Source organism: Chelmon rostratus, chromosome 21 (assembly GCF_017976325.1).
Source record: "Chelmon rostratus isolate fCheRos1 chromosome 21, fCheRos1.pri, whole genome shotgun sequence".
In the NCBI taxonomy this organism is placed as follows: Eukaryota; Metazoa; Chordata; class Actinopteri; order Chaetodontiformes; family Chaetodontidae; genus Chelmon; species Chelmon rostratus.
In genome coordinates, this window is record NC_055678.1 from 11401576 (window position 1) to 11424757 (window position 23182).

Here is a 23182-nt window from a genome sequence, read left to right on the forward strand (position 1 = left end):
CACAACAAACATACCTTTGCCTGGTTATCCTTATATCCCCTCAGCAGAGAGCAACAAATTGCCACTCTGCAGTTTGTCGTCGATTGGCTGTAATAGTGATGTATGTTATTATTGTAGGTGTTTTTGCACCATCTACAGGCACAGGTCTGAACATATGACTTTTTATTGCAAGCATATCAGGGATTAAGTCACATACATTAACTGCAAGGACAGAATAATCTAAAACAAGCACCTCTGCAAAATTGCATGCACGAAAATGCTGTGGTCGTAAAAAAAGAAGCATATATAACATATTGTATGTCTCATCTCCCCTTGATCTCAATCTGCTCCTCACATCTGACACTTGAAGGTCCTCATTATTTTCTAGGGTACGGAAATCTCAGCCAAGTTGCAGCACAAAAAACTAAAAAACAAGCAATCCAACAAACGAGCCAATTGATGCAGGATCTGGAGTGATTAGGTCGAGAGCACGCAGTTATATTTAGAGGTTTTTAACAAGGTGCAACAACTGGCTTTGCAACATAATGTCTTCATCAGAAAAAGAGGAGGCAGCGACGGCATTTAAGTCGCCTGCCTCTCATCAGATGGGCATAAAAACACATAAAACACCATAGAAACCATCAAAAAATCTTGGAAAATAAAAGCCGGAGAGAGAAAACAAGATGCTGTCACATAATGTACAGTATAAATCCAGGAGCATGCCCTGCTCGTCACTTTGTTCATCTTGTTCCCTCCTCTTGGGGATGGAGAAAATGTTTTCAATGCGCCAGAACTCCAGAGTGGAGTTTGAGCCGTGAATCATCACCTTCACCTGGAGGCCCGGGTATGTGCAAGCCAGCCAATCAGATTCTTCAGCAGTAGTTGCCTGCACTATCCAAAAGGTAAATGTAAAATAGACAAATATCTAATGCCAATGATCGTGTGTATACATTCATTCATGTCTATGCTGTGAATGACAGCAGTAACCAGCTTCTCTGACATGACCATCATATTAAATGGTAATTACAATGGGTAGACTGAATCACTGATACATTAAAATTGAATTACCTTATCGACAAAACGGGCAAATTATTTTTCCACATTATCATAAACCTGAGTGAGTCCTTCAGCAACTGCAGAGGGCTTCAGCACAGTTATGAGATGAAATTTTAATTGGCTTTGGGGGATACTGAGTCTTTTACAGAATGAGAAAAACGGAAATGGTCCACAGCTACAACAAAACATAACAAAAACAAATGCTAATTATAGAGGTAGATGTGCGGTGTATTAGAAGCTACATCAGCTCACCAGAGACGTGTTGTGTGTTGATCAGTTGGAAATTTCAATTAGTCTTCGTCCTCTGCCGTACTGAACAGCCGGCTGTGTCACCAGTCCGGCCCTGCTGGATGCATCCAAACGCTCGGTGCTTCCTCTCCAGCGCAGCACTGGGAAGAAAAGTGCACTGACCATGAGTAATAGAACATGTACTATGCTGCATTACATTGAAACACCTCAGCCTTGAGAGGAACATGCTTCTCTACCCTTCCTCGCGCTCTGTCTCTTCAAATCATCAGTTGTTTATGAGCTTTGCCAAGTACTTATAGGACTTCACAATTTCCACTACTTCACCCTAAGTGGTGACAGGTGTTAGCAGCATCCTTCTCCTATTGGCATTTATCTTTCAGTGCAGGATAATACTGCAGTAGAACCATGAAATAGAGACAAAAATAGCTCCAGGCTGCACTTTATAGATGCAGGCTCCATCTAGTATATTTCAACTAAAAACATTCAGATTAAAGGAGATTGGACCATTTTTAGCACAAATGGTTATACAGATGCATTAGGTGCAAAGGGCTCATGAGGATGCTGTTCAGATTGTAAAGCCCCTTGAGGCAAATTTCTGATTTGTTATATTGAGCTATGTAAATAAATTGACATGCTCCAGATGAATCCAAGCAGCATGCAACAGACTCCACAGGGATTGAAGAAAAACCTCCCTTGGGGTAAACGAGGAAGAACTACATGATGCACGACGCAAGAGATTACCACTGGCAACAGGGGCATGAATGATCAGCAGGAAGAATCTGTGAGCACATGGATCATTTGGTCAGCTGAGCTGTCTGAATGGAAGTGGTGGCTATTTGATCTGCTGATCTGCTAAGGCCCTCTCATTGACTTAGCAAGAAAAAGACAAGCACTTCTTCCTCTCATTATTTCAACATAATACTTCAATTGCAGACACAGACACACAGACACCTTATAGCTGCTTAATAAACGACTAATACAGCTGGCCGAAATTTGTGGCCGTTGATAGATTCGAGGACCATCGCCATAACTATCCACAAGTTTTTTAATTGATTAATTTATCTCAATAAATCTCAAATGTAAGAATGAAACCAAACATAAATCTAGGATGAGAAGAGGTTCCCACCCTAGATTAAGGATGGGACCCCCCCCCCCCCAGAGAAGCAGACCGTCATTACTATGTATTTAATATGCATCGTTATATAATGATAAAATTAAAAGGTTACCATTTGTTCTTGTCCTCAAAAACATGACAATAAGTCATTGTGTGGTCGCATTGCTGCAGTGTATACTGTACATTATACTGAACAGAATGATCATCAAGTCCACAAGCTGGATTTTAAATAAAAGACTATAGGGGAACTCTGCAATTAGACAACCTCAACCAATTAAATCTGCTCCCTGGATCAAGCTGCTATAAGCTTTAATCTGCTACAGCGCTTTATTCAGCAGCTGTCTGACATATGAAGACTGTGAGAAGTAATATTTAATTGTTAGTATTGCTCTGAGTTATCTAGCTGCTGGGTGGGAGTAGGGTTGGGTGACTGAGGCGGTCGCTCTCCTCCCCTCGCTGCTCACCAAGATAAGAGCTGAAAAACCACAAACTTGCAAGAAAACACCCCGATTCGCCCTCAGCACAAAGGACTCACACTCGTCCACAATGGCTGATTCAAACCCGTAAGTGTGACTATATTGTCAGGGTTTTTTTTCCAGATATATTCAGTAAAATTGACCAGTTCAATATGCAGGAATGTCAGTGCATGAAAATGTGTTTCAGTGATAAGAAGCTGACAGAGGACGAGAGCGGCAGTCCAAAAAGGAGCAAGAAGAAGCAAAAGAAGGAAGATGCCTGGAGACCAAAGGGAACCAAGGACCCATTTGCCATGGTTTGTGTCTTTGTGTGAGTGCAGGGATGTGCTGTATGTGTGCTGGTCTGTGACAATTTGAAGTTTGTCCGTGGGTACATTGTATGCATGCAGCAGGTGTATGTGTCGGTATTGGTTTCCGACTGCAGGAATCAAGCTGACTCACGCTGCTGAGTGACAGCCAAACTTCAATCTTCTTGGTAAAGATTATATAGTAACTTGTCCTTGCCTGTCTTGTCTGTCCTGTCGTAGCTGAACTCTCTTCCAGAGAACAAGCAGCAGGAGATCCAGAGAGCCCTCCACCTCTTCTCCCTGGGCCCAAGTATGCCCAAAACCCTGCAGCAGGCCAAAAAGCACATATATCGCTTCTGGGAAACACAGCCGGTCCCCAGACTGGGTAAGACAAGAGTTTACTGGAATACTCTGAAAACAACAGTGGTTCACACTCATGCTTCGAAAAACATTTATTCACTTTCTACTGGAGAAATCTAAATATCTGTCATTTTGATATAATGTTACAGCCAGCAGCCAGTTAGCTTAGCTTAACTTTGTACAAAGATGGGAAACAGGGCAAAACAGCCCACTTGGCTCTGTCCAGCAACAACAAAATCCACCTCCTAGCGCCTCTAAAGCTGAGGATATTAACACATGTGTTTGTTAAATCTGTCCAAAAGCCACAGTGTACAAATGTCTGGGAGTGTATGTCCAGGAGGATACTGCTCCAGCCAAGAAATGCAAGAAATGAGTGGACTGTCATCTTAACACTTGATTTAGATTTCGCACAGAACAGACAAACATGATAAAACAACAGAAGTTGTGGTAAGTGGATTGTGTTACCTTTGGACTGAGCTAGCCCAGCAGTTTCCAGTCTTTATGCTTAGCTACAGCAAGCTACTCAGTCTGACTGTAACTTCTTATTAAACAGAAGAATATGTGAGTGGTGCCAATCATCTCATCTAAGTCTGCCAGAAAGGGAACAAATATGTAAAATTATTGACTATCCTGACAGAAGTATAGAAATATGTGCTTTTCACAATGCAGATGGTGCAGGTGGCGGTAGTGTGACTCATGGCCCGATAGTAAAGGGTGAATCCAACTTTCGAAAGGAGCCCTACTCTCTACCTCAAGGTTTCTCCTGGGACACTCTGGACCTGAGCAGCTCTACGGTGGTAAGTCACTCACACAAAGTTATAGGGGTACATTATTAAAAACTGCATCACATGCACCAATCAAATTCTAGCCTGTCAGAATAAAAGGAGCTGTAAATCTGTAGTTGTGGTTGCAGTTGACAAACTTTTCTTTGTGTGAAGTTCGAGGATTTTCCGTCTATCGTTTCAGCTGAGAGAGCTATGCACTCTACTGAATGAGAACTACATGGAGGAGGATGACAACACTGTCAGATTTGACTTCTCACTGGAGTATCTGCAATGGTAAGCTTCAAGCACACGCATTCAGTCATTTTTGGTTACTACTATATTCAGCAAAACTTTCTTTTTAACATTTTTTTCATCTAGAGGAGGTCACTGAGCGCATGTCTCTGTTTCAGCTTCGTCCTGCTCAAAGCAATAGCTGCACATTTTGGGGAATATGCCTATCATGTGGACACTCAAACTTCGTTTAGCAGGGTTAGCAAGGGTTAGCCCTTATACTGGAAACAGCCTGGAGCTGTTATATCTTGTTTATTTAATCTGTACAAAAACCACAATTTACTGTTCTAAGGGGGGTTATGTGCTCGACAATTCTTGACGTTGTTGCCAGGCAACCGCCAAAGACTCAAGGAAGTTACTGTGTCTGGTTATTGTATGGATTGAACAAACAAGACATAAAGAGTTAATTTGTGAGCTTTAGAGGTGCTGATACGTTTATGTTGTTGGCGTCGGACAGAGGCAGGCTAATTCTGTCACCCAGTTTCCATTCTTTGTGCCAAGCTAAGCTAACTGGCTGTTGTAATGCAGAAATATTAGAGCCATATCAATCCCATCAACAAACTCTCTGCGAGAAAGCGAAAAAGCATATTTCCCAAGATGCCAAACATTTCCTTTAATGATCATATACTTTCACACATTCACACCTTCACACTGCTCAGCGCAACTTCCACATTATTTCTTTTAGCCTCTGAGTTACACTAAAGGAATTAAGGCTTTGAGAGTCTCTAAAGGACAGCATCATTTTTCCCACTCGACTTTCCGGCCTGACCCTCCAACACTCCGCAGTAGTCACGATTAACTGCTCTAATCTCTTTACGACTGCATTTTTTCTCTGTGATCTTCATAAATGGTATCTCCATCTTCAGGGAACACTTAAATCAAAACATAATAACATTTACTTTGAAAGGAATAATTAACATTAGCATTCCAGGAACAGGCACAGGTCTCTTGCCCAGAGGTTAAAGAAAGCTGCTGTAGTCATCTCACGCTCTATTCTTTTATTGGAACTTAATCAGAGTTTATTGAACCTCCCTACCTTTATTCACTGAGACATATTGCAGACACTGTCATTCTTTTCCTCTTAAGGGCTCTACAACCTCCTAACTGGCTGGCCCAGTGGCACTGTGGTGTGCGAGTAAACACCAATAACAAGTTGGTGGGCTTCATTGCTGCTGTTCCTGCAGATGTCCGCATATATGAGACGTGAGTAGCACTTAAATATATGCAAAGATATGCATTTATGTGAAATCTGATGAGCAATATCGCTATTCAGAGCACTTGTCGGCAAAACTGTAGCAATTTTCCTGCAGATGTCTCAAAGCTGGGTGTTCTGCAGGGAGAAGCGGATGGTGCAGGTCAAGTTCCTGTGCGTTCATAAGAAGCTGCGTCTCAAGCGGATGACTCCAGTTCTGATCCGAGAGCTCACCAGACGGGTCAACCAGCAGGGTGTCTACCAGGCTGTCTACACAGCTGGCATAGTGCTGCCCACACCGCTGAGCTCCTGCAGGTAGTAGCTGCTACATGGGTTTGATTCACATTTCACTTAAAGGCAAAGTAAAGCCGCAGTATCTTCTTTCACAGCCCCTGGAAAATGATTTTCACAAGACTTCGTAATATGAGGGATGTCTTTTGACTTGAACACAAGTCATTTTGAAAAATTCCCAAAAATGTTTGGCAATTTTCAGTTATTTTTCATCTTTATTCACTTAATACATCTGGAGAAAGGTCATGTCACCTGTCACTGAGCACCAATAAAAATGTGAAGAAATGTGTCACAAGGTTGCTTGCTAGTGCTGCCAGGCCACTGGCAATCAAATCTGATCAAAACACACCCACCCAGTCCTGATGAAGCAGATTAGCTGAATTTTTGTGTGTTAAACTTGACAAAAGATACTGATTGATATTTTAACCCCAAATTTAACTTTTGGTAATAGCTTTTTCAACCATGAATGTTTAATGTTATAGAGAATTAAAAGTGTTCTGGGTCTTTACAAGATGAAGAATTAAATGAAAAATTAAATTTCCCTGACGGGTTATTGGTGTCTCTCTCTGCTCCTCTAATTAGCAAACACACAGTCATCTGGTATTTCTTCCAAACAAGCGTGTTAAAATAGGGGCTGCAATTTAGCTTCAGTTAGGTACCCTTTACATCCCATCCCTTCTAAATAAACAGACAAATTCTCTCAGATACTGGAATCGCCCTCTGAATCCCCGGAAGCTGTCGGAGGTGAACTATCCAGGTCTGAGACAGACCATGAACCTGCAGAGAGCTGTTAAATTCAACCGTCTGCCTGAGGTTAGTTTGTGCTGCCACCTAGAGGCAAACACCCGTTAATGCCATTACAGTCTGTCGTTGGCCTGGATTTTCAACTGACTAAAATGTTGGACTGGTAAAAAACTCCTTATAGCATTTACTGAAATTGTTTTCTTTCTCTCTTCTGCTGTGTCTTTCCTCCTCTGTCACCAAGGTGACAAAGACACCGGGTCTGCGCCATATGACTAAAGAAGATGTTGCAGGGATACACTCTCTACTCCAGGCAAACCTCTGCAAGTTCCACCTCAGCCCCATCTTGTCTTTGCAGGAAGTAGAGCACTGGCTGTTGCCGAGGGAGAACGTGATTGACACCTATGTTGTGGAGGTCAATTTCAGTCTCTCTATTTTTAATTTCTTTGGAGAGGAAGGAGCTTTCCTTGCCATTTTCTGGAAAATTCAAATTCAAAAACTCTTATGACGCTGCAGAGGCTAAGAATTGATTCACCTTCCCTCCTCACACGCAGGGTGATGATGGCGCACTGACAGGCGTGGTGAGTTTCTATAGCGTCTCCTCCAGGGTGCTGAATCACCCGGTCCACACTGGCCTGAGGGCGGCTCACCTCCTTTATGTTGCCTCTACTGCTGCAGACCCCGTCGACCTCATGGAGGACACACTGGTCCTGGCTAAATCTGTGAGTGTGTCACAAGAAACAAATTCATTTGAAAATAGTTTGTAATGTGCATAGATTGGGTTTATAACAAAACAAATGCTGTTTTTCCTCAATGACAGAAAGGTTTTGATGTCTTCTCTGCTCTCGACGTGATGGATAACAAGAGTTTCCTGGAGAAGCTCAAGTTCAGCATCAATGACACAAGCCTTCATTACTACCTGTACAACTGGATGTGTCTCAATATGAGCGCAGACAAGGTACTCAGTACTGTGATATCTCCAACTGTTAAGACACATCACCTCGTATCTTATCAAAGTAGAATGAAACTCTTTGTTCCGATGTCTCTTTATGCAATGTTGATACATTTCAGAGGGAAATATTGTACTTTTTACTTCACTACATTTATTGACAGATTTAGTTACTAGCTACTATACAAATTAAGATTTAAATGATAAAACAGGTAAGAGCATATGAATTATGATGTTTTTAAAAAATCAAACTGCCCAACAGCTTATATAAGTAGAGCTGAAATGATTAGTTGATTAATTGATTACTCATTTTTCATGCAAAAACATTTCATGGTTCCAGCTTCAGAAATGTTAGGGTTTTAATTATAACAATTAACATAATTATTTTTATAGTAATGTTGAGGTTTGTACTGTTGGTTGGACAAAACAAGCATTGTGATGGTGTCACTTTGGGTAATTGTGACGGCATTTCATCCTACTTTCAGAATTTTTACAAACAAATCAGTTGATTAAAGGAGAAAACAATCAGCATATGAATCCATAATGAAAATAATAGAGAATTAGCTCCTCCAGCTCCTCCAGCAGCTATCCAATCTTGTTTTTACATTAATACATTAATAATAATGATCTAGTGATATAATGTATAATAGTGTGACAATCACAGGGACATTTATCTCCATTGAGTACTGTTACTTATAAGACTTTAAGTACATTTCCCTGATTATACTTACATTATATTATACTTATACTAACATATGTAGAATGACCTCACAAAAAACACACAAAAATCTGAAATAAAAACTTTTAGAAAATGTGATTTATGTATCAGAACATTTTGTGTCATATAAGTTTTTAACATCAGACCGTGACATACGCTGTTGGTTCAGTGGGGATGATTGTAGGATTTCACAGCTGTCAGCCATCAGTCATTCACAGTAATGAGAATATGTTTTACAGGTGGGCCTGGTGTTACCAAACTAACCTGCCACTGAAACGAGACTGTGGGGACGATGAAAGGACCGCAGTCATTGGCAGAATGTGAAACTGCATCACCAACACGCATCTGGTTTCACAATATAAACTGACAAACTGTAAAAAATACATGAAATAAAAATGAAATTCCACTCGTAAATACATTCATCATGTGGATGTCTGCTATTCACTGGGTTAATCGTTTCTGCAACAGGAGGAGATTGTTTCTGAAATCAACTGAGTAAATCACTGTGTGTGTGTCTGTGTGTGTGTGCTCATGCATTAGTCTCTTGGTATTTCTACAGGCAATTGACATAACCTCTGGTGACATGGCACTCTTTGATAAGCGGACAAGATCATTAATCATTCTCATTCTCACATAAGAACACAGACACTCGCGTGCAATCATGCCCATGCAATCCATTTCAGTGTGCATGCCAGAGATGGATCATGTCAGGCGTGAATGCAATCAAGTTAAAACTCATCTGGACATGATATGAAAAATCAGAAAGCATGTTTCTACAGGTTTAACCCTTGACAGACAACTCATAAGCAAAGCTGCAGTATGAGCAAACATGCAATACAATAATTTATAGTGACACAAATCCAATAATCCATATCTCTCAAAGTCATCTGCTTATTGACTGAACCAATCCTTACATATTTTACAAGAAGGTCAAGTTACAGCATTTAAATCAACCACCGGTGACTGCTATAAGGCATACTCCTACCTTAATAAGAAGACTGTACTATAAAACCACGAGGTGCATGTATGTCTAAATATAAGCAGCAGGGGGCGCTGCAATCTTAATCATCATCATTACAGTTGATTGTGAGCAGCACTGTAAAGGCACGGTTGATGTAGACATCAGCTGCTTTGCATTTGATTGTTTCTCCACTACAACAGTCCAACATATCAAGAGAGTATCTGCAATGTCCTCTTTCAGTTTGTAAAGCAGAAACATTTATGTAGCTGAGGCCAAATCCAGTTAAATCCTGTTGTTGGGTATCAGGGACCAGAATGTCACAAATATCTGTCTAGAGGGTCAAAAGATGATTACGGTCAGTTTTAAGGATTTCTGAAGAAAGCTCGAGTATCTAGAAATGCACTTAAGTGGAAAGCGTCGCTTTCCACTTCTTTTATTTTTTTATTCGACCTCCGAACAACACTTTCCACAAACACACCTCAGTAGTCCACGCTCGGAGAGTGGGGCGTTTACCAAAGGCACATGAACGCAGCACCACGCTGAACATGGACCAATCAGAAGCGAGAAGACTTTTTAAGTTTGAAGCTACCGGACCCGCCGACCGCTCTCGCTGCTGCCTCTGCACCCTGCACGGGCAGGACAGAGCCGTGTACCCCCTCACGTTCAGCGGAGGATGAGTAAAGGAGGCTAGCCTGTTTTCTGAAGTAGACATTCGTCGATTAATTCCTGTCTTTATTTCTCTCTCATTGTCGTCGAGGACTCGCTCTCGCCGGCTAAACGTCAGTTAGTCGAGTAGCAGTGACGAGCTGCGGTTAACGTTAGCAATATCAGGAACTTTCCAAAACAACGCTAGCTAACGTGCTTTGAGAACCATAGTGTGGTTTCGTCGTCTTATGTTTGAACAGCTGTCTTCAGGGGTCCCACGGTAATATCTCCGTGGATGTGGAGTTTGCTGACACTTGAGCAGATCTCCATAAAGGATTTCAGGTATGTTATGCGCTGTCAATTGGCAGTTTATGTCGTAACTTATTCATGATTACGTTGTTGCGATGTACGTTAACTTACAAGCTACTCCAGTTGTTTGGCGGCAGTAGCACAAACTGTAAGCTATTTGATAGGTGTTAAATGAACTGCGTATTTGTAGCAGTTGTGCTATAGTTCGGTACAAAATGTTGCATTCAGGAAAGCCATACGGTATGAGTTTTGTGTCGAAACAGTTTTGTTGCTGTCTTTGCGTTAGAAGTTCTCGTCCAGCCGAGCTCTCGCACACTGTAGGAAATCGTGCTTTTTGTTTAGCCTCTTCTGCTCTGTAATCTTACAAGCTATGTGTACTCTTTGGCTAAAGCGTGTGTCTTTGCATATGTATACCTTATGGGGAGAACAGCGCTTACTGTAATACTCCTATTGAATTTAGGCTTTTTTTTTGTTAAGGCACTCTCCGTGTTGACATATCGAGTGACAGCGGGTCCAAGCCAGCTGGTTTGATCTTGCCTCCCACTGTCTTACTTTGGCTAATTGGTCAATATAGAACAGAGAGTGGGAAAAGTTAACAGCCCCTTTGCAAACAGTGACAGAGAAACGAGCAGTTGAGTTTGTGCGCTGCAAAAGCACCTGTGAAAACAAGGTGATAAAAAAGTGTGAGAGCTGAACTGGACCCACTGTCAATATATACCTTACTCTGCTATGCTGAAGGTTACAATAATGTCACTACAGACTTGGTTATGTAAGCTGTTGCAAAATAGTTTGGAATCAAAGTCATGTTTATCTGTGTCAGGCTGCCATGAGTATGCAAATACTTGCAAACTGCTTGGGTAATGTGCACAGTGGAGATGGATGCGACTTGTTTGATTTCCTTTGAAAAGCAGTCACTGTACTCTTTGTGAAGTGCAGCCTGTGTTTGCTCAGCATGCGTTTCTCCCAGCGGTCATTTTCCTATGATTTTAAATGGAGCCCGGCTCTTATCACTGGTCACCAAGCCGTGAAACAAAGTGTTTATATTCTAAATAATTTAACTCTAGGGTAAGAAATGATAAAAAACTGAAGGTCAATATGCTGTATCTTCAAAATATAAGTAAAAATTTCACCCTACAAGACTTCATTTACTGACTATTTTCCAAAAAGAGTTATAATTTGATATAATCTTGTGCACTCGATCATCTCAGGAGAGCTGATTTTTTTTCTCTGCTGGTGAATAGAATGAAACTCACTCAAGCGTCATATCCAAAGGCTATGGTATTTGAGGTTTGCCAGACTGTAATTTTCCCACTTTACGGAATCTGGGCGTCCTGTGTCACAACAAGTTTCTTGAGACCTTCCTCAGTTGGCTGGTGTTGAGCAAGGCAGACAAACAAAACTGATGCACACCTTGATAAGAACTACTGAGTGCCTTTGTGTCAGGCACTGAACAGGACAGCACATGTTTGTCTGACTCTTTGGCTCATTACTAACTCAGCATGCTGCTTTGTGTTACTGTTGTTGCTGTGTTGTTGTGCTGGGAAATAACAGAAAGCTGACAAAGTACAGTCACCACTGAGAAATATCCATCCTGTGCAGAGCAACTGGAGCAGAAAGTGTCAGCAAAGCAGGGAGTGGCACATGTCATGCCCCCCCCTCCTGCATAACTCTGCTGCACGTTGTCGGCCTCTTTACCTTTTGGACCATGTAAAAGACCCCAAATAAAGAGACAGGCGCTCCATTGTTGTTGAACAGAAGTGGGAGTTATGTAGTTGTGGTAAGTGTTATCATTCACCTGAATTTCTTATGTTGGTCAGGGGGTGGTGTTGCGTTGCCCCTGCGGGGATCTTGTTACTCAGCACTGCTGAGAATGCTTTTAGAGAGGGTGAATGAGTGTTGAGGGCTCCTGCTGCAGAGACTTGTTCTACGCTGGAAGATCAGCTCATTTCACCAGGTTATCACGAGTGCAACTGTGGATCAACTTTCAAAGCCTGGATCACAAATATTACAAGAAAGCTAGAGAGAGGAATACAAGGGCTGGAACCACAGTGTGAAAACATCCCTCTGGCCTGTTCTCTACAGTGATTATGCTTTTCAGAGTAATTTGAGATAAAGAAATAATAGCTTAAGTGCAATCTACACCTACAATATGTGTGATGTTGACTGCCTCTGCAGGGGAAGCTTCAGTGCTGATTGACTTTATGCCCAAAAGCTGTGCGACTGAAGTATTGCCCTGACGTTTTTTGGCTTCTGTGAGGACTTTCCCTCCTGTTCAAAGCTTCAGATACTTACATTTGGCTTTAATTCTGTGTGTTCTGCTGCCGTGTTGCCAGCCTTCTGCCATGAAGGTGAGATTTTGCTTGGTGAATGTACCTCCCACAGAGTGTTGCTTAGCTGAAAAGTAATTGAAGGGATGTAAAAAACCCTCTTGTTAAATTAGGATTTTAAATTCGATTTAAATGGGTAATTAAGGGTTTTAACAAGGCTCTCAGAGGCAGAGGCTCAGAATGAGTACACTTGTGTACCCAGATTGCCTCAGTTTAGTTGAAAATTAGCAAAGATTTACTTGTATATGCATGTGGGCGGTTTGATTGCATTTTGACATACATTTGTAGAAGAATGTCAATTTGTCAGTTGCTTTTATTGGAACTTTTTATTGAAACTGTTATGCATTTGTGCTCGGGGGGAGTGAGTGCGAGAGGCTTCTTTGTGTTTTTTTCTTTTTAGATTTATATTTGTGGCCCTATGTTTGTTATTAAAAAGACTTAGTAATCAGCAGCCCTTTGGCCTTATGTGAAAGTTCAACTTATTTGAAAGACTTGTTATGCTTTGTGACTTGGTACCCCACAGTCTCAGAGTGCAATTTACTTTTACGCCACTGTCATTAATACAAATTATACAAATCACACCTTGACCCCCAAGGAACCAGAATAATATGTTGCTAACACCTGGCTATATTATGCTAGCAGCTAAACCTCTGTTGAAATGGGCGGACTAATGTCTTATGATCGAAAACTAGTTAGTTGACGGCTTTGCTAACACAGCCAAACATCAAGAGAGTACAATAACACAAGGCATAGCAAGCCAGTTAATATTATTTACTTGTCCAACAGCAAGAAGGCCACCTCGGTGCCTGTGCTCTTACCAACAGCTAAAAGCGAATCCAAAATTTACTTGTGGTCATACTCTTCCTGCTTCAGCATCCCCTTCGGGCTCTTTGCCTCTGCCTTGATGTCTTACTGACAATACCGAGCTAACTTCTTCCTATTGCTAGCTAAAGAACCCTTGTTGGTGGTGTGTGATGTAGTGTCGTAAAGTGTTAGACACTTCTTGCATAAAGCTTGTGGCCACTCATCACAACTTATGTGATGCAAAGACGTTATTTTAAGGTAAAAATAGTTGCATAATTTTGCCTAAAGCTGTGAAGATGTATTGCACAAAGTAAGGAAAACATTTATTTATAGTAGTAGGTTTCTTCATTTTCAGCCTAAAGTGTTACCTGTGTTCTCTGTCTTGCTGCAGATGAACTGTAAAACTTGGCTGCAGAAAGTCAGGCACAAGATCCAGCCACTCAACCCCGGCTCTCCCCTGTGTCTTGGTCTGAGCTATCCTCTCTCCTCCACTCACAGCAGGGTTAGATGTCGGCTGCACTGCCAAGAAGTTATGCAGTACAAATATTTATATAAAGTAGAAAGGATGTGACAATGTGAGCAATAGGAACTCCACAGGGAAGAGTGCTAGGGGTTACCCTCAGGCTAATCTCCACTAAGACATATTTATAAACCTAGCTACAGTTAGAGTGGACCGCTTCCAGCTTCGTCACTGAAATGCTAACTGTATTTGGTCAGCAACTGCACAGCCAAGGCCCACATCAATGACGTCTTTAACCGGTGTAATATTTGCATGGTACATAAACATATGGTTTTACTTCAAACTTTCTTCTGATTTGTGCACACATAATAGTTTCCATGCACAGGGGACACACAAGGCCAGATTCCATTTTGTTTTAGCTGAGTGCTGGAGCAGAATTTCATCTGACACCACTGTCAACTGAAAATAAAGCATTAGAATAAAATATCAGAGTGTTTTGAATCTATGTTCAAAGCAAGTGAGTTTATGGGCAACCTTTTCTGTGCGTTTGAACCGGGGTGTTAGTGCCTTTGTGCCTGTGTGAGTGACAGATGATGGCATGAAACATTCATTAATAAAACATGCACTAACGGATGTATCACTGTAATTCATATGTAGGGATAAAGTCAGAGCATTGTGTTTTAAACGCAACATTTTGAATGCAAACTGAAAAGGGGATGTAAAGTTTGCATAGACGAGAGTATTAATATAATACTAGCCTTGCTTAGCTTATTCTTAGAGTTTTATTACAGTGAATTTTAAGTACAGTCTGTATATTTTACTATGACTTCAAACATGTTTCTTCTATAGCGCCATAATGCCCGCTTCACAGGAATTGAGGAACTAGTTGTATTTTAAGGTTGCATTAATTTTAATATCTGCTAAGGAGAGTGGTTAGTTGATTTTTCACATTAAAGGGGAAGTTTCATCCGCCACTTAACATTAAGAAACCATTCCTTGGCTGGGAACAGTGACTCACTGTTTACCAATCAGCTTACCTGGTTCCAGCAGATAACTCACCAAAAAACAAACTTTGGCTTTTGTACTGATTTAAAAAAACAAAACAAAAATATAATGTGTTAATTAGTGAGCTGTAGAGGTGCTTTTAGGCACATTTTTTTAACCTTTTGTCATCTAGCCTTTATGTAGGGCTAAGACAACAAGCTGCTGGCTGTCATTTCATATTTAACATCAAACAACAACAGTAGAATTATCAATTTTCTCATCTTACTCTTGGCGAGAAAGCAAATATGCTTTTTTCCCAGAACATCAAAATATTCCTTTAAACCTGACACAAACCCTGTGCCCACGCATATTTGTTTTTCTGTTTGTGTATGTGAAAAGACAAAACATAATGCGAATTAATTTCTGTGTACCTCAGGAAGCAACAGGTTAATTTCTCATTTATACAGCACTTCAGGCTTTTCATATTGAGATTTACAGGACCCAGAAAGGCTAATGGCTCCAGTGGCATCAGGGCTTAATTACATAGTGTTCTTTCATTTCAGTTTTTTCCACTTAAAAGAGTTAAGTTGGCATTAAATGGTTAATGCCACTACTGTTAATACCTCATCTCTCAGCCATAACCCATCCCCCTGCAGCATAGGAGACCCCCTTAACCCCTCCACCCCCTGCTCAGTAGCATTCCAGCTGGCCAGATGGTGTCTGCTCTGCACAGCAGACACCAGAGAGCCGAGAGAGAAACCCCACGAGCAGGATTCACCGGATGAGACATTCCACCCCACTGATCTCTGTCCCCCCATCCAACCATCCCCTCACCCCGCCACCCCCACTTATGTCGCCCTCTCTCTCTCGGTTCACTCTTGTCTGCATCTAACAGTCTAACAGGCGACCATTATGGGGTGAAGTCCATGGTGAAAAGTTGTTGACAAGCGGAAAAATCACATTAGATGGTTTCAAGGGAGAGACAGCTCTGATGTTTCTCAGAAGTAAACTGTGCGTGAGAATTTTGTGTGTGTTTAAATAGCTGGATTTGCATGCTTCTGATACATACAAGTCACACAGTACCACAGTCATAATATATATGTAAAATGGATTGCATGCATGTAAAGTTACAGTACATTATCATGACTGGAATAATTGTTGACCACCTCTAATGCATTTACTTTGAGTGGAAAATAAGTTGAGGTCATGCATTTTTCTGACATTTTCCAAGTAATGTGTTTGTCAGATTTCCTCCTTGCTCATGCACTACAAATGTAGATATATCATACATCTACGCTTTGTACATTTGTGGTAGAAAGTGGCTTTGAGGTTTAGAAAAATATATGCGGGAAGTAAACAAGGAAGAGGGGAAAAACATATAAGCAAAACACCATTTCTACTCAGCGTGACCTAGTTCAAGTTTTAAAATAGCTGAAACAGCTTTGATTGAGCGTACTGATGAATGTCTCAGCCAATTTCTACATTTTTCACTCTTTCCATCAAAAGTTGGCAAATTCAGTGCACTCGAAGTGTTGCTGGAGTGAGGCAATGCTTTCCGTATGTCAGGGTGCAACAAAGCCTGGGTAGCAATCAGTGTGAGGGTAGGTGCTTTAACTGTAGCTACAACACTACATCTGCCCCATAAAAAAACTGTGTGGGTGTTTGTTTTGGGCCCACATCAGCCCACTGAAAGAAATCCCATGTAGCACGTTGTGTGTTGTGTATGCGCAAATACGCATGCATATGATCCCCTACTTAGATAAAGCCCCATAAACCCCACCCTTCCCACTCCACACTCCAGCTTCCATGATTGCAGCCTTCTCGGAGAGCCAGTATTTCTTTTTCGTGATTTTTCAGTTGGGAGTACGTGTGCACTGTAGTGTGTGTGTGTTTCTGTGTGAATTTGCTTGTCTGTTTTCCCATACGCCACATTTTAATGGCTCCTTTGAATGCAGCAAACAGAACGCCGGAAGGCTTGGACAATGAGCTGGCCTGTAAAAACGGGAAAAAAAGAGGAAAACACACAGATGCTCCTCTGTGTTAAACCTTATAGCTTTAGTTTGAACGGCATATGCTGTTATTCTCCTTGACAAAGATTTCAAGCAGGGGAAGCAGAACACTTTCTTTGCCTGGTGACAATGTTAGCTCCGCCTAAAGCAGGTCAGTACAGTTTTTACAGTGTCAGTTACTTAGCCAAAGCAGAGCGCAGGCATGAGTACCCAGGGGGTTGTTGTGTCAACTGCCTTTCGGGTGACTGGCTACAGTCAGCAGGACTTCTGGTAAAAGGGATTTGAGGGAGTTTGTGTCTGTGTGAGAAAAGGGGGAAGAGAGGGAGGGATGGATTAGGCTCAGGCCCTGTTTTTGCCCCATCCTCCTCCTCCTCCTCTGTAGCAGCAGATCTTATCCTCCCTCCTCCCCCGTACCACCAGACTGGGGCCCCTTGGCACCCTGGAGACACATGCCCCACAAAGCCATCACATCCACCCCCACAAAAGCCCATTCTCCCCTCAGTCCTTTCCATCTCCTTTCCTCTTTCCCTCTGCTCTCTTGACCTCGGCAGTTCTCTTCATACACCCTTCTCATCCTCTTTTGATCCTTTTTTTTGTATCCTCCTCCACCATACATACTCTCCTTCCTCCTTCCTTTACTTTTCTTTCCTCTGTCGCTTCATCCCCTTCTCCCCCTTTACTTATTTTCCTTGCAGCTCAAAGCCAGGGAAGAGTTGAGTCATGTGAATGAAGGTCTTTTGTCACGTTAGACCAGTACACCCGTCCTGACTGAATGATCTTTTGAAGCTCTCTATTAGTGGAGGCCCATCACAATGGGATGAAGTGTTGCGATCCTCTACAAATGCAATAAAAACTTAATTTTGCCAGCAGTTGCAGGCAGGGTACTTAAACCTCCTTTAGTGCTAAAAGATTGCTTTTTAATGAGAAACACATTGGTCACTCAGTATGTGGTTGATTGTTGTATGAGGGTGGTTTAAAAAAGTTTGACACACCCTGGAACTGCCCTCGACCCAGCTGTTTTCTGATACATCTGTTTGGTTGAATATATTGGTTAGAAGCCAGTGCTTAATGTGCAGTCTGTGGAAGATGGAGTTATTGGATTATGGACCAGTGACCCGTACTCAGGCCTATCTGCTTTCAATGGTTGGTCACATGACCTGGTTGCAGGGATATACACCCATAAACACAAACATGCAACATAATCTATACTGTTCAAATTACAGGACTCATGCCTTGTTATGCTTCCTGGCAATTTTTTGGTTAATAGTCAACAGTATTGTGGTGTGTCACTTTTTTTGTGGATGCTGATTGAACAGAATAAAGGTAAGGTTTTATTTTTTTTTATTCTAAATATTGTTTTTATTGTCTCTTTCTTTACACTGCATCATTTATACTTAGGGATACACATTACGTGACCAAACCTCAAACTAAGGCAGGAATGCTTTTGGAGGTCACTCAGATATCCTGCACAGTGAAATTGTCGATTGGCCCTGCATGGAAGATACTTCCTTCTTTTGTTTTGCCGTTTTATGTTCCCTGAACTTGGCTGAAAATTCCCCAGAGCTGCACAAGCTGAAGAGCCTTTCTTAAAAATGGACCATCAGTCTCTTTCTGCCTGCTTTCCATGCACTGGCACCTGGTTTTCTCAGTGGAGCGAAGTTTCCACTCTCCACCCTCTTCCCTCAGGAAGAATGTGTGTCAGGAGCTGGCTGTGTCTTTAACTGCCTCCTCTCTTTTTGTACAGCGAATGAAAGTTGATGTCTTTAAGTCTCTCCGATGCTTTATGTGGATTCCTGAAGGTTTACAGTGGCAAACTGTTGTCATAATACAAAGTGTTGGTGCTGAACAGATACCTTGTGTGCAGTGTGAGTACAGCTTTACAGAGATTTTGAATCTAGTAACTGTTAAAAAATGGGGGGTTTCAGGTGTAAATCTCTGCTTTGTTCGGTAAGACTTTAAAGGTAAGAAAAGAGACAAAATCATGGGGCAATTCCAGTAAAACTGAAAAGTTTTGAACTATTGAAACTATTGGACACATTTGTACACTAATTTGTGTCTGCCTTTGGTTCATAGCTTGGACATGGACCAATGAAGTGACCAGGTTATCACTTTTCCTCTCCAAGCTTAACTTTGGGTGTTACTGAGTTAAAGAGAAAGCCCCTGAATTCTTATTCAGTAAAGATCCCCTACTTTTCCCATGCAAATCCACTGTTTATGAAGAGGGTGTAGCCTGCATTCCAGTGCTGTCCTCCTGTGTGGACATGTGAATTCTGTAAAAAAAAAAAAAATGCACAAAACTGATGGACGACAGGTCCCCTTTTGCCTCTGAGGCAGCATTCTGTCTGGTGCTTGTCTTGGAGTGAATCAGTGAGTTTAGTGCTCCCGATGGATCTCTATGACAGGTATCTCTTCCCATAAGAAGCCTGTTTCCCATTGTTTCACCCATGTAGATAATCACACATCAGTGTGTGAGTAACAATGATAGGATGAAATTTGACTGGATTCACTTCAGGTGCTTTAGATGACTCACCTTTTGTCAAAATGTTATATGAAGGCCAAACACCAGCCAGTAACACACTGAGAATATCCATAGATACTGAACAGCAAGTAATTCCAGAACCAGGGCCACTTTTAACCCAGATTATACATGGAAAATTTGAACTTAAGCTCAATTAAAAAAAGTAGAAATCATGTCTTGGTTAGAAAAGCAATATACACATTTTATCTGCTGTACCATGTCAACACTATGTATTGTGACAGTATGTCAAAACTGGCAAGAATAAGATCCAAGCCATTAGCCAGGATTGGCTACAGGATTGGCTACAGCCAGGATACATGGTTAAAATACATAGTTCAAACAAATGGATAAACAGTTCAAATAGATAGTTAAAAGTAATGCATACATGGTTTAAGTAGTTACATGTAATGCATATATGGCATGCATAAATGTTTTACTGAAAGTAATGGCTAAATAGTATGAATAGCTAAATGTATTGGATAAGTGTTTGAAAGAGCTAAAAAAGTATTAAACAGCTGAAATAATTAGCTAAGTATTGGACAAATGGTTGAAATGGCCAGTTCCAGCTACTTGAAGTGGTAGCAGTACAAACACTGACATAGTGTTAAATGACTTCCACCTTCAGGGTGATGTTGATGAAGAAGTACTTAGATCAATCTGAATGGGCCGTAGGGGTACGTCAGACAAATAAAGGTTGGGAGCCACTGAACTACAGGATACATGAATTTGATAAAATTCTCCTCACACATTTTAAATTGAGTTTGAACTGTCTTGGCTGTCGCAACTTCTGCATTTGTGGTGTATGTATTGCATTTATTTGTAGGTCTAGGACAGCTGTTATGTAATCTAAGGCAACTGCTTATAACCATGGAGGTCTTCACAGAGAAATAAATATTTAAGAACGGGACCATACTTGTAAGAGGAAGTGATGACACTAAATCTGACACTGTTTCGGGTGCAAAATGGATGTCTGGCTGTTGAACCCTTTCAAAGTTTTCTCACTGCCCATACCCGTCTTGTCTCTCTAGAGAGTTTTGGACATTTGCCAGGCTTATGAGTCAGCCCGTTTCCTGATTAACTGAGCATTTATGAAGGAGGATATGGGACACAGTCAGGAAGTGACACAATTGGCCTCTGTTGAGACAGATCTTCCCCCTGTACCCAGTAAATACTCCCAATAAGCAATACAAGGTCAGAAAACACTCTAGTGACTGGAAACAGAGGTTTGTTTACATGCCCTAGAGGAGCAGGAATGATATTGCCTACATGAATTAGCAGGTCGGACTGGTATAAGTACATACTGAGCGAGACAGATGTTCTGTTGTCAGTGAAACACAAGTCATGCATGTGCTTCGATATTTTTTTGCAGTCTGTCCACCAACATACTCCGCAATTGAGATAAATGTGACACTGAGTGTCCATGTCACTGTAATGCAAATGGAAGGGCATGTTTTCTCCCACTCTGAGACCACCTCTGTCATCTTGCACTGAGTCAGTACTAGCACATTAGCTCTTATTCAAAGCCCTCTTGATAAGTTTTGGTCCCACACTTTTCTGCTTGCGCACTGTATTTCCGAAGAAATAACCATAAATAGGTAAAGACACCTTGGGGCGTTTTTGGCAGCGTAAAACACCTACCAAAACAAATATTCTTGGCTGAGTTCACATTTGCTGATAGGGGTGATGATTTTTAAAGTATGACTCACATCTGTGTGTTCAGTCCCCCTTGTTGCTTAAAATAACACAGGCAGCTTCCAAACAAAGCAGCCTCGATGTTCTGGGTCTCCATGGACAAGCTTTAGCGTACTGTTTTGCACTCCTTTTATAGGTAGTGACCTAGGTGAATTATGTAAGCGTGTGCATAGCCCTGAAATCAGCATCCAGACTCGGGATCTTTTTGCCTTCATAAGGAAAAAATAATTCACAGGCTTTGGAGTGACACGCAGTTTAAACCTAAAAACAAGTTGCGTTAGTTTTTGATGAGCAAAATGCTTTTTGATGGGTCAGAGAGCATCTCGATTCACTGGAATTCATGGACTTCACAACCAAAACAAACCTTATCCTGAAATGCTAAACTTTTTAACCCTAGAGCGGAAATCAAATAGAGCCTCAGTAACTTCCTGTTCTTATTGAGCTTTGGAGCTCTTGCAGGCTTGAGGCTGAGTACTAGTAGACTTACCGCTACCAATTGATTATGCCTGCATATTTAATAGGCCGTTTGATTTTCATATGATGCAGTAAATTCCATTTAAAAAGCTTTATCCTCATCTGATCCTGGCTGCATTCATAGAATGTTTTCTAGTTTCTGTTTTGGCTAAGTTTGATTGGCTTTGGATACTTGTTGCTGGATTATGGTGAATTTCTTTTCTATGTAGTGCGGAGCGTATATTTTCCAGAGAGTAGGTTTCTTGAACATCTCCAGGCTAATAACATGGAGTAGACAATATGTAATTGTCCAGCAGAGTTACAGTTTATGGTTAGACTAAATTTAAATGTATATAAGGGAGGCACTGTTTAGCCTAGCACTGTTATGTTAGGTGGAGGAGGGATAGGAGAGGTCAAGGTGAAGACTGAGACACACACACACACACACACATACACACACACACATCCCCCGACATATACACTGATTTCCTGTGTAATATTTCAAAGCCATATTTTTAAAGGGGGACCTAGAGTCGGGATTCTGGGTTGGTTTTATAGCCCAGCAGGTGGCCAGGGGTCAGAGTGGGTGCACTTGAAATTTGTTCAAGCTTGTCATCATTACAGAAAAAGGCTCTTGGAGTCAGCTCATTTATTCCACCTTATGACCAGGGACACCTCTCCTCTCTCTGTCTGTCTTGCCTTGACCCATTGTTCACTTTCCCTCTTTACCCTTAATGCTCTCGTTACTAACATTGTCCAGACACAGCGCTCTCATTTATATTGTTCCCATACTCCTGGTCCTCGCCATAAATGTGAGAACCAATGTGCTGAATTAACTCATGCCCTGTAATTTGAGGGATACCAGGGGCCTACTTTAAACCCCTGCCCCTCTGTAATATAAATACACCTCCTTTTATACACCTCTTTCTCTTCTCCTTGGCTGTCCTTGGACAGAAGCCCCAAGGCATTAGAAGCATACTTGTGTTTTGAGAGATGCCTGTGGAAAAGCCCTTGTGCTTGGAGTAGAGCAATTAGAAACTGTGCACACATAATTTTTATTGCTGTTGTCATCTGGTGATGCATTTAAGTGAGCGCAGTTTTCAAACCTCTGCATCTGAGGCATGTGTGGTTTGCTGCTCTGTGAACACTTAATGGAACAAAATGAGCTCAACTCAACCTCCTAATTTTTTACATCCTAAATTAAATTCACTTTGTATTGAAAAGTCAAAAATTATTAAATTTTGTGCCTTTTTTCATTGTGCTAGATGCAGAAAGGAGATGTTAAACAGATAATCCTTTTCAGGGACACAGAAGACTGAAACCTGTCCCAGCATGCAGTGTTTGAGAGTCTGTGCACGCTACACCATGGATGGGTTGCAAGTCTGTCACATGTAGACAAGCAAACACATTCAGACTTATGGGCAGTTTAGAGTTTCTCATGCATTGTGCATGTAATAAATTATGAGGTGGGGAAATGTTGAAGAGGTGATTAGCCCAGACTCAAAGCTTCAGCTAAGTTAGGAATGAAATGGGATGAAGATGTTATTTGATGT

At 41.4% G+C, this 23182-nt stretch overlaps 2 protein-coding genes across 7 annotated transcripts in view; both read left to right on the top strand.

The window, feature by feature from the left end:
- The first annotated feature begins 2913 nt into the window (after positions 1-2913).
- Positions 2914-8866, top strand: LOC121625092 (glycylpeptide N-tetradecanoyltransferase 1-like). 6 transcript variants are annotated; one of them, XR_006007889.1, is made up of 12 exons: positions 2914-2961; positions 3062-3170; positions 3402-3546; positions 4191-4318; positions 4488-4579; positions 5663-5779; positions 5913-6083; positions 6764-6872; positions 7045-7215; positions 7355-7522; positions 7625-7758; positions 8707-8866. XR_006007889.1 is itself a non-coding variant. In XM_041963142.1 (12 exons), exons 1-12 carry the CDS (start codon positions 2945-2947, stop codon positions 8728-8730), a joined length of 1389 nt encoding a protein of 462 aa, XP_041819076.1. In that variant the 5' UTR covers positions 2914-2944; the 3' UTR covers positions 8731-8866. The 6 variants fall into 6 exon arrangements, 5 of the variants coding, with proteins under 5 accessions (XP_041819076.1, XP_041819074.1, XP_041819077.1 ...); XM_041963142.1 differs by having other exon boundaries at positions 7621-7758; XM_041963140.1 differs by having other exon boundaries at positions 7621-8866.
- A 1175-nt stretch (positions 8867-10041) lies between these two features.
- Positions 10042-23182, top strand: part of svild (supervillin d) — a 44364-nt gene continuing 31223 nt past the window's right edge. The window contains exon 1 of the mRNA XM_041962290.1: positions 10042-10415. The gene's annotated coding sequence lies outside the window, so the exon portion shown is untranslated. The remainder of the gene's footprint in view (positions 10416-23182) is intronic.

What these genes read in the sequence shown, in the direction of transcription:
- LOC121625092 (XM_041963140.1), top strand. An exon ending in ACACCGCTGAGCTCCTGCAG is followed by an intron (nt 6,084 to 6,763) that starts GTAGTAGCTGCT and finishes AAATTCTCTCAG; the next exon opens with ATACTGGAATCGCCCTCTGA. An exon ending in TTGACACCTATGTTGTGGAG is followed by an intron (nt 7,216 to 7,354) that starts GTCAATTTCAGT and finishes CCTCACACGCAG; the next exon opens with GGTGATGATGGCGCACTGAC.